At 55.3% G+C, this 11,215-nt stretch overlaps 1 protein-coding gene across 1 annotated transcript in view; it reads right to left on the bottom strand.

Moving 5' to 3' along the window:
- Positions 1-10,798, bottom strand: part of LOC103757342 (corticotropin-releasing factor receptor 1) — a 20,906-nt gene extending 10,108 nt beyond the window's left edge. The window contains 4 exon segments of the mRNA XM_029964497.1: positions 79-189; positions 1,103-1,188; positions 2,291-2,410; positions 10,708-10,798. Of these exon segments, the coding sequence (XP_029820357.1) occupies positions 79-189; positions 1,103-1,188; positions 2,291-2,410; positions 10,708-10,798 (408 nt within the window).
- Positions 10,799-11,215: the final 417 nt, after the last annotated feature.

Below are 11,215 nucleotides of genomic sequence, written 5' to 3'. Positions count from 1 at the left end.
TGGGGTCCCAGCAAGGACACTCAGCCCTACAAGTGACCTCCMTGGGCTCGTCCCCCAGCAGGGACACGTTTGTGTCACTCACCTGAGGCGCATGAAGAGCACAAAGGCCACCAGGAGGGCCCCCAGCGAGACACAGTGGCCCAGGTAGTTGATGATGACAGCAATGTGGTAGTGCAGCTTGCTCTTCTTCTGGGGGGGGGACACGGGGAGGGGGGTCAGAGCAGCCCCAGCAGCCCCACAAACCCCCCTCCTCCAGCACGTCACCCGCGGGAGCTGCACTGCCAATTTTGGCCCTTTTTCAGAAATCAGAGGGAGCCCACCCTGGGGCAGGGCAGGCATGGGAGGGGGTGGGGGTAATGTGGGCAGGGGAGGCACCAGCCTGGTTTCACACCCCAGTCCTGACCCCTGCTCAGAGCTGGGCCATCCCCAGCCCATCCTCTGGGGAAACCCTGCTGGAATGGAGCTGAGCTCGCTGCAATCTGATGTCTCAGTTCATCCCCCCCTGCCCTGGGGGCAGCTGAGAGGCTGGGATGAATTCGGGCAGAGGGAAGGTGTGAGTGGTAATTAAATTAATTGATCACTCCTGCTGTTAGGCACTCATCCAACCTGTGAATTAGCAATTAACTGAGTGAGAAAACCATTCCTGGCAAGAGATATCAGCATCTTAAATACCAGAGGTGGTATCAGCTGCAAATGAACAACCCTTATCTCTTCCTCTCTGCTCTGAGGGGTGGCTCGAACCACTCAGGGGCTTGTAATTCTTGATCCCTGATTTTTATACCTTCCAGCTTCCTAAATACCTCCTTTATTTCACTGCCAGCAGGGCAGGATGGGGTTTGCCCTTAGTGCTGTGTCAGGAGGGGGATGGGGCTGAAGAACCTGTATCCAGATGCCTGGAGACCTCACACTGCCAATTCCCTGGGATTTTTAATGGGGATGGAAACAGGCTTTTCCTTCTGACAGGGAACACAAATCCAAGTGAAGAAGGGGGGTCACCACTGCCACACACAGCCTCACATCCCAGAGCTCCCACTGGGCATTCCTGACCTGGATCTGCCTCCTTTCCCAACTCATCCCCAGGGAGGGCTTCCCCAGGTCCTACCTCTTCGCTGAGGATCTCCTGGCACTGGGAGTAGTTGACCCGGGCTGCCCAGCTCCCGTTGGCAAGGCACTCCCTGTAGCCATTGTCTGGAAGAGAGGGATGCCTTAAAGGAGGAGGAATAAATCCCTGGACTATTTTGAGTATTAAAAGGCAAAAAGCACCCCTTTATTATTGAGGATGCACAGGAATAATTTGCACACACACCCTGAGCTGCACAGGCTTCACAACTTTACACCATCATCTAATTCCAATATTCGGATCCTAATTACAATATTCAGATCCTAATTACAATATTCAGATTACAATTACAATATTTGGGCATTACCTCAGCTGTTACACCCACTTCCAAAACTGTCCCTCCCATAGCACCGCCCTCACCACGTCTCCGAAATTGGAATTAGGATCTTCTTGACCCCCAGCAAGGACAGTGAGTGGCAAAGGCTGAGTGGGGAGGAATTCCAGGAATTCCAGGAGGAGCCTGGAGCAGCCTGTGCTGGTGTGAGCAGTGGGGTGATGGCAGAACTGGGGTGATGCTGGGCTTCCTTCAACAGGACAGCCCCTGAGCCTCATCAGGGGGATGGGATGGGACAGGGATGAGAGGGGTTGGGAGGCAGGGACAGGTAGGGAGTAGTGCAGGGACAGTCCTGCAATGGCAGCAGAGGCACCACAAAGCAGGAGCCCCGTGCATGTCATCCTGCACTGCTGCAACAACATGGGGGATGGAAAAAGTGATGTTTTTTGTGGGAAAAAAGATTTTTTTTTCATCAAAAGCAGCACTTGGGTGGGCAGAAACTCCACTCTGTGTTAGGAATGGCTTTGGGCACTTTTTCTGTGCCTTCACTTCGTCCCCTGCTCCCAGCACGTCCCTGGAAGTGACAGTGCAGCCACCCGTGCCAGGAGGGGCTGAGCTGCAAAGGCCCCCAATCCCTGCTCAGCTGGGAGCTGCAGACCCCCTGTGCCACCTGCAGTGGCTGGGCAGGCTCACTCCTCTGCCCTTGTCCCCAGGATGGGGACAGCAGCCCCTCTCCTCCATCCAGGAGAACCTGCTCAGGGAGCTGCTGCCGCGAAACCACCCTCCCCGAAATCCGGGATTCTTCGGTGGAAAAAGAGCTCTGTGCCCAGAGATGCTTTGTCCCCTGTGTCCCCAGCCCTCCCCCACCATGTCCCCGGGGGTGCTGCCCCTCTTACTGGTGGTGTTGTACCGCACCCCGTAGAAGAACTCGGGGCAGGGCCGGGCCACCAGCTGTCCCACGGCGCTGCGGGGCCAGCACGTGCCGATCAGATCCACGGAGGCATTGCACTGGGGACCTGTGGGGACAAGGCCACGGGGTTACTGGGGGGCTGGGGGCCACCAGGGGCCACCTCCAGGCCGTTGGAGGGTCAGGATTTGCCTGGAGAGCTGGGCTGCAGCGCTGGATGAGCCCCAGGAGCTCAGCCCCCAAACACCAAACAGGGTCTGTGCCGAGGCTCCTGCCCATGGCTGTGACCCTGGTCTTGTCTAAATAACCAGATTAAGCCCAGTTCTGGCCAAAGGCCTGGCTTCACATCAGCTGGAGGTTCCCTGGCTCTGGTCTTCCAGCCCTGCTCCTTCCTCCACCCATCCAGCCCCACAACAGGCAACGAGCCAGAGTTTCTGTTTCCCAGTGGTGACTCCAGCCTGGTTCTGCTGGGATGCTCCTCAGAGCCCCTCCAACCCTCCCACACCTCCTGGCTCCAAACCCTCCCTCCTTCCCAGCCATTCCCGTTGGTCTCTTCCAGCCTTTCCCGGGAAAAAAGACTCCAAATGTGCTGCTTCTATTTCAGATTTCAAGAAGGACTTGTGTGCTTTTCCCAGCTCCACGAGTGTGCTAACGTAGGCATTAGGTAGGCCAGATTGCAGGCTTTTTTATGTATAAATTGTATATATTTAGAACAACATGTCCTGAAGCTAAATATGTCCCTGCTCCATCTCCCAGCGAGGTGGGAAGCACAATGGCTGGAATATCCATAGAATATGATCCCAGACGAGCAGCAGATGGATGGGCAGGAGACACTGGAAGGGGCAGAGTTCAGTCCAAACCACTCCTGGATAGCAGAGATGTCTGTGCTGCTGGCACAGAGACAGGAACTGCCCTTTCCTAAGGCAAACCCACCCCAATTCACAGCTCCTTGGGTGCAGGAACACGGCCTTTCCTCTCCCCCAGAATTCCTGGCTGCTGTTTGAATGCCTTTCCCAAAAAGTCCTATGGATGGAGCTGGCTGAAGAGTGACCAAAAAAAAAAATAATACTGTGTTATTGATACGATGGAGGTTTTTATGGAGGAATATTGTTATTTTTGGACCTTCTCAGAGGAAATTTTCAGCGCTTCCAGTGTTTTCCTCAAACATCTTAGCAAGGGAGAACAACTTCCAAGCATGTGAGACAGGGAAGCATCAGCGTGGTGAGTGTTACCTTCTGCCTCCCAGAGCTTGTAGGGAGAAATTAATTTTAACAATGACCTTTGCTTTTAGCTTTGCTAATGTGTAGGGTTGCTGTGGCAACCTTGCCTTTAAATTAACTGTTTTAAGCCTCTATTTCATGGGAAACAAGGTGCCCTTAATCACGTGTGAGTGTCTCTGCCTTTTGCATCCATTTGCATTTATTGAGCTCCTTCGTTGTTTTGACCCAAATTTGACAGAGAAATGGAGGGTCACAGAGAAATGAAGGCCCTGTTTAAAATTTTATGATTATATTCAGCCATGTAAAGAAAAAACAAGCAGTAATTGCTTCGACTGAGGACAAAGTTAATCTGCAAGTGCTCTCCCTGGGAGCCACCCAGGTAAGGAGCTACTTGAGGGTCTGGAATGGGAAAAGCTTTACTTGGAATAACCCAGCCTGGAAAAGTGGGGATTGCACAGTGCTGATGCCCAGAGCAGCTCATGCAGCCACCAAACCCTCCCATCCTGGCACTGGTGGGGCTGAGCACAATAAAACTCCGTTTTTTCCACATCCCCTCGTGCCTCAGCTTCCCTCCTGCATCCCAGGGGCTGTGCTGGGGCACAGACAGAGGCTGCTCAGGGAGGAGAGTCAGGAATGACAAGCCAGCAGGGCCAGGGAGCAGCGAAGATGATGTTCTCCATCAGCAGGGCCAGGAATAACCAAACCCAGGCTAAACCCCTGGAGATGATGTGGCCAGACAGAGGTGGCGTCACTGGGTGACACATCTGCTCCAGTCTGGGTTTAATATCTCCCAGGTGCTTGATTTAATGGGTTTAATATCTCCCAGGTGCTTGATTTAACGCCGTGTGGCACTGGCAGAGTGTGACACACACCCACCCACCAGGTGACAAACCCGGGGGGTCCCACCGGTCCCACCACGGGGGAGGTGGAGCAGCAGCACCAGGAGCCCAACCCCCTCCTCATCCCACGGCTCAGGGCTGACATTTGGGGTGACATTTGGGTCAGGGGGTGCAGTCAGGTGCTCACCAGGCTGTGGGTGCTCCGGGGACCTCCCCCTGTGCTCAGCAGGCTTTGCCCCTGCATTGATTTCTGGGTCTGTCCCACCAGTTTTTAATCCAGTGGGTGGCTGGAATACTTTTCCCAGGCTCACGTTGAGAGATGCTGGATGAAGAAAAGCTGCAGAAAGCAGAGGCTGCTCTTCCTGCTCTTCCAGCACGTGGGGAAAGGGAAAAAAACCCTTCCTGCTGGGGAAGGGTTAAGTAAAACAGCAAAGGCAAAGAGCGCCGTGAGGGCTGCGAGATCCCCTCTGCTCCAGCTGCTCCCAGTGGCACACGGCTCCCAGCACTCGGAGCACTGTTTAGCATGGAAATTACATGTATCAGTGCTAAATGCTTCCCTGTCTGCTCGGCAGCCCATCCCTGTTTGCAGGGGGATTATCCTCCCCCGTTCTCAGCTCTGTTGGCTGCACAGGTTTGGGCTTTGCAGATTTACAGCAGGGAGGGTCAAATGAATTTCCTACCTGCGCTAAATCCCCCTGATTTGGCTTCTTCCCGCACAAAAACATGGAATTTTGGTTGGGAGGGAGCTGGTCCTGCTTTGAATTCCCCTGCTTTTTGGGGAATGTGGCACAGGGGAAGTCACTCCAATCCCTTCTCACCCCATTGCCTTTGGAAGTACTGCAAGCAGTATAAAGCATTTACTTTCTTCTGCAGGAAAAACGTGCCTGTCCAGGGACTTACACTGAGACAACTACATCACAATAACTGTCTCAGGATAACTGTAGCAATATCCCATCTGCTTATAGAAAACATCCTTCTCCAGCCTGCTCCCAACACTCGCTGAGGTCCCCCCGAGGTGGCTGCGAGCTAAAGCCACACACCCGAGTGAATCCCGGCAGGGCAAAGCTCTCCAGCCCCGGCTTCACCTGCCAAAAGATTCTCAGCGAATGTAAAGAGGATGGAGCGGGTTTATCCCGGGCCAGCGCCACCAGACGCGTGGCCACGGTGCTCCTGAGCCGGTGCCAGGAGGTCTGAAGGGTTAGAGGAGGAAAGCAGAGGTTGTGCTGATAAAACAGTGCTGCTAAACACGTCCTTGTCTCCCCTGGGCAAAGCTGTGCCCCAGTGGAGGCTGTGCCCCATCCCAGTGTGCTGCTGGGCACAGACACTGCTGTGATGGTCCGAGGGTGATGCCTCCCTCCCCTCTGCAGCACAAAGGAGCCGGCAGAGAGGATGGAAATCTGAATCACAGCAGTGACGGGGTTATTTATCCGAGGTGTCTCCAGAGGCTGAGGAGCAGCTGAACGTTGTTAACTCCTATCACTACCTGTCCCCAGCTCTTATTCAACCGCAGTTCTCTCTGTCCATCGCTGGTGTCCCCTGTGACTGCCCTGCTGCCGCCTCAGCCCCTGAGCGTGTCCCCCGTGTGTCTGCTGCAGCATCTGCATTTGGCAATCAGGGCTTCATCTCCACATCTAATCAAGATACACTCACTGCAGCGCCGGCACGAAGGGCTGCTCGTCCCTCCCAGACAGCTCCACCACCCTTGGGGAGCGGAAAGAGCCATTTCACACCTTATTGCCCCAAAACAAGGGCCTTTGGGAGGGGGATGTTTTTATTTCAAGGTGCTGATGTGCCAGGGAGGGGCGGCTCCGTCCCTCCCGTGGGGCCACTCGGGTGTTAAATGCTGCACAACACCGGGAAACGGCACTGGGGGACAATTCATGTTAACATGGGGTAGAATTGGGGTGGTGGAGCTGCTTGCCCTCCCTCTGAGGCAGGGTTGGGGTCTCAGGATGGCTGTGAGCAACTCTGGTTGCCTCAAAACACGTCCCTGCTCACACTCTGCTTCCAGCACTGCTTTTGGTGGCATTGGGTGCCTCTTATTTACCTTTGTCAGACTCCAGCCCTTAAAAAAATCCCCAGCCATCCTCCCAAGCGTTTCGAGTCCCACACTTCTCCATGAAAAATAATTACCCAGGCTAATTAAATGTTATGATAGCAAAGTGTCTTGGTAATGAATTTTTGGCTTGTTGCTATTTACCATCACTGACTGTCCCCTTGAGTCTTTGCTGCTGCTCTGGAGAAGAATAAATAGGAGTCACCAAGCCTGGCTTGTTGTCACTTAAGGCTGATCCATGAACAGCTTTGCAGCATGTAAATTTACAGAATATAAAATGTAGAGGGTTGGGTTTGGGGTGTATCACGTTCTCCTGAGATGACCCCCACAGTGGTGGGATCTGTGTTATAACCAAGAATGGCAGCAAGTGGTTCATTCCCTGCTTTTGGCTGTGGTTTGGTGGTGGGTGAGAGAAGCAGCACAGTCCCTCCCTGGCAGAGTTTTCCTGACAGAGCCTTCTAGTTTGGCTACAACTGCACAGAGCAGCTGGCAAGGACTTCTCTGCACCCCCTGCAAAGTGCAGTTTGACTGCTGGGGCTGCTGCTCTGTGCCAGGACACTGTTTCCTACCAGAAAACCTCATCATCTTCCCTCCTCCACTACAATAAAACCTATGAATATGAGGGAGTTGCTGCTGACATCCCTCTTTCCCAGATGATGGAACAGGATGGCTTTATCAATGCCAGTACACACTTAAACCACGATGGTTTTCCATATAAGGTGATTTCCCATTTTTTGGTTCCCAAACCAAGTATCATGTCTCTCCTTCCATCCCTGCCAGGACTCGTTGCTGCCTCTTTAGCCCCTGCTCAGCTCCTTTATTAATATTTCTGCCTTGGTGGGAGGGATGCCAACGAGGCTTGAAGGGAAAAGAGGCAGTGCTGCTGTTAATTTGACCTTTCTGAATTTAAATTCCAGTCTCACCCCAGGGGAGTCAGGGAGTGGATGGAAGAGCAGTGGCACGAGAGCTGCTGGAGCAGCGTCAGCGCTTTGGGGAGCTGAGCTGGAGTGGGTGGAAAAGCTCTTGGTCAAACTTGTCACCTGCTGGGAAAGGTGTTACCAAACCTGTCTGATAAAGTGCCCGTGAAAGAATTGTTCTCATCACTCGCTGCTCCTCAGCCACAGGGTTTTGCTGTATCTGGACCAATTAAATTTGCTTTATTCAATGCGAAGCTACACTCCATTTCCCCCTCGAAAAAAACCTCCAGTTCAAAAAAAAACACCAAACAAAACCAAAAAACCCAACCCAGACATTTCTTTTCAGTTCTGCCTCGCCGTGGTGTCATTTTTCCTTTGCTTTAGGTGAACTTGCCGTGGCAGGAAACGTTTCTTTGCTGAGAAGGAATCGTCTGCACTCCCCTCTCTCTCCTGAGCACACACACGGGATTGAGGATAAGAATTTGTTGTGGTAACAAGCTTAAGGGAGTGGACCAGACAGGGATATTGGCAGTTGGGTGGCAGCTCCTTGGGCTGATCCCAGGCTTGAGAGCTCCGAGCAGCAGAGCAGCCGCACGAGCGCTCCGAGCTCGCTCCGCTCGGGAAGCTCCAGTGCTTCCCGCTGAGCTGCTCTGGAAAAGCCTTGGTATTCATGAGGAAGAGGCTTTCCCATCTGCTCAGATTCCCCCTCCCTTCCCCAGGGAAGCCATCCTGCAGCTGCAGGGGGATGCTTTGCCCCTGGGTGGATGAAAGGACCTCCCCGGTGGGTTTTGTGGCAGCCACGCACAGAGCCCGGGAGCTGAAACCATCAGCGAGGGAAATCCAGGGAATGTGTGGGCTGGGAGCCCTTGGGACAGCACCCATCCACCCCAGACAAGGGCTGCTGATCCTCCTTTTCAGGCCTGAGCTGGGAATTTCTTGGTTCCAGCTGCCTGGGGGTGCAGCAGATCCTACTTTCCGAGTGCCCCACGCTGGCCTCGAGTCCAGCCTGATATTCCTGCTTCACTGCTCCTGTGGGATGCAGCTTTCTGAGGGAGTCCAGCTGGGTGTGGGTGCCCTGGCCAGGATCAGGGGCTCCTCAAGGGGTATTTTGATGGATATCTAAACTATCAGGACCATCACACCTGTGCAGGCAGTCCAAGGGGACTCAGAGGGGGCTTGGAGAAGGTGGGTAAATCCGTGGTGATAAGAGGGCAGGCCAGGGGAGCTCTGTGGGGCTCAGCTGCTCCACTTCCTGGGATGAGGGTTTGCTTGCACTGCCCTGCACTGGTGAGCATCACCCCAGTCTGCCCCCACCCCACTGCTGTGGCAGAGACCTTCCCAGCTCAGTGCATGTGTCTCAGGGAGCACTGGCACCCTGGTGGCATCACTGGCCGGCCACACATCCTCCTCAAAACCTGGGACAGCAAGTAAGGAAGGGACCGGTGGCTTGGGGGAGGAGGAGAGCCCACGCTGGGCTGTTTTTCAGAGGGGGGATGCTGCACACAGGCACAAGGCACTGCCCCTGTGTGCATCCAACAGATCCCCCGCCGAGCCCTGCGCCGGGGGAGCCCTGGGCTCGTGTTCTCAGCATGTGCCATTTCCCAAGGGCTGTGCAGGCACTCACAAATTAAGTCTCACGGCCTCGCTGCCATTCTCATTAGCATCATCCCAACAGCTCTCCATGTTAAACAGCCTCCAAACAAAGTTCCCAGCTCTGTAAACATCCCTCGGTGGGAATCGCTGCCTCCACCAGGCTGGGCTTAAATGGACCCCAAGGAGCGGGGCTGGCGCTGAGCTCCGCTTACCACGCAGACAGAAGACAATTAGTTTATCTCTGCCTCTTGTTCTAAGCCCCCTCCTGCGGCTGGAAGCGTCTCTCCTGTGTGCCAGCCCCATCCCAAATTAATGAGTCGCTCGGGGATGGCAGGGCGGGGGGGGGGTGGAGCCGACGGATGTCGCGCAGATTTGAAAGTTGTCCCCTGTGCCAGAGCGATGGGCACCGAGGGGCACTCAATCCTGCCTGGAATCACGCTGAGAAATCCCCGCTGAGCAAAGCCCAGTCCTTGCAGAAAGCAGCTCTCACTGCTTGGGGCTGGGGGTGATTTTTGCAGGGCACATCCATCAGCAAACCACGGCAGAAATTCTCCCTCCCCTCTCCCCCCTCTCCCCTGGGCTCGGGAGGTTCCAGCAGCGGGGGGAAAAGGCCACGAGGATTCTCTGGGACCTGCCTGCTGCCCTGGGTCAGCATTTATCCCAGCCTAACACAGCCAAGCACAGCACTTCAAGCAGCAGAGTGATGAAACCTTCCAGGGAGCAAAGCACATGAGTGATGACCGGGTTTCCTGAGCAGACACCCGGGCACTGCCATTCTCTCCCCAGGCTTTCTGCCTCCACCTCTTGGGATTTGGGATGCTCCTTGCAGGGCTCTGTGGTGGCCTGGGCTTGGCCAGGCATTGAATCAGCTGTGCTTTGTTAGGAAGGAGTCTGTAATGCTGCTGTTAACGGGAGCTGGGTGGTGGGCACCCATCCACCAGGGCTGGGTGCCCGTGGCCATCCCTCACCCAGGTGGCCCTGGGCTTCATTCAGTCATGGGAAAACAAAGCCTGCAGCATCCCTGAGCTGGAGAGGACTTTTCTCCTTGTCCCTGTGAGCTCCTCTCTCTCTCTCACACCTCTCCTCCCCCGAAACCTGCCACTGAACCAGACCTGTCACTGCTGAGGTGACATCCAAGTCACATCCCGAATACAGGCTAAAAGCCACTTTTGGCACAAGCCCTGACCTGATTGGATGCAAACCCATGGACAATGCTGAGGAGGAGTGAGCTGCTCATGACCCTGCTGCTGTCACCCAGCTTGGCTGAGCCAGCCCTGGCCATGGCCACAACCCCAGCCAGCTCCTCGTGGCTGGTGACCTCCCCAAGTGCTCAGTGGCACATGTCTAGGAGGGCTGGGGATGGAGGATGGCACTTGGTGGCCACACTGTGCTGGTGACACAATCTCCACAGAAGGTCGCAACCTCCAGCCACCACCCCTGGGCAGGGGGATGGCAGAGGAGGGTGGACATAGGGGACAGAGGTGTCCCTGGGCATGGCAGAGAATGGGCACTGAGGGAGCAGGGGCTGGACAGATGTCTCTTTACCCACTTCCCCCCAAAGCCCAGCCCAACAGACACTTATTTCCCCTGTTTTTAGCTCTCCTGAGCTCTGCATCTTCCACCTGCCTCAAGTGTCACCCCGAGAGGAGCGACACGGGGCTGTGACAGCCTCAGCACCTCCCACCTCCCCAAAAAGGGTCCAGGCAGCTGCACATCTGCCCAGAGACACCCCAGAGACACCCCTGGGGGGGCTGGGAGGGCTGGGGACGGGGGGCACTCACCGCTGTGGTTGGTGGCAGGCGCCAGGCTCTCGCAGTACTGCTCCTGGATGGAGGCTGCAGCCCGGCTGGCCCAGAGGAGACACGCCTGCATGGGGAGAGAGCAGACCCCAGGCAGGGTTAGATGGGCAATGTGCTGCTTCCCCAGCCCCACATCCCTCCTCGGGTGGGATCTGAGCCTGGCTTGCTGGGTGCCACCCCCACAGTGCTCACAAATCCACGTGCAGGATGGATTCCCAGGGCTCCTCCAGCTCTCTGCCCCACACACCCCTCCTCAGCAAACCCTCCTGCACAGCCCCTGCTGAGTGGTGGTGGAGAGCTTGTGCTCTTTAGCATTTTAATCAGCACTGTTGGGTTTTGCATCTCTGAATCCCGGGAGCAGGCAGGGGGAACACGCCGAGCCCGACGCCGCGCTCGGATTTGCAATCCCTCATTGAAATCCCAGCCTTGTAAGCTGTCAGTGGGAAGATGTTCATACATGTCCTTAAGGAGATCAGATCCACAGACAACC

Source organism: Manacus vitellinus, unplaced genomic scaffold (genome assembly GCF_001715985.3).
Source record: "Manacus vitellinus isolate BGI_N305 unplaced genomic scaffold, ASM171598v3 scaffold_72_pilon, whole genome shotgun sequence".
NCBI classification, from domain to species: domain Eukaryota; kingdom Metazoa; phylum Chordata; class Aves; order Passeriformes; family Pipridae; genus Manacus; species Manacus vitellinus.
The sequence above is the reverse complement of the archived record's forward strand: the minus strand, read 5'-3'. Positions and strand labels throughout refer to the sequence as shown.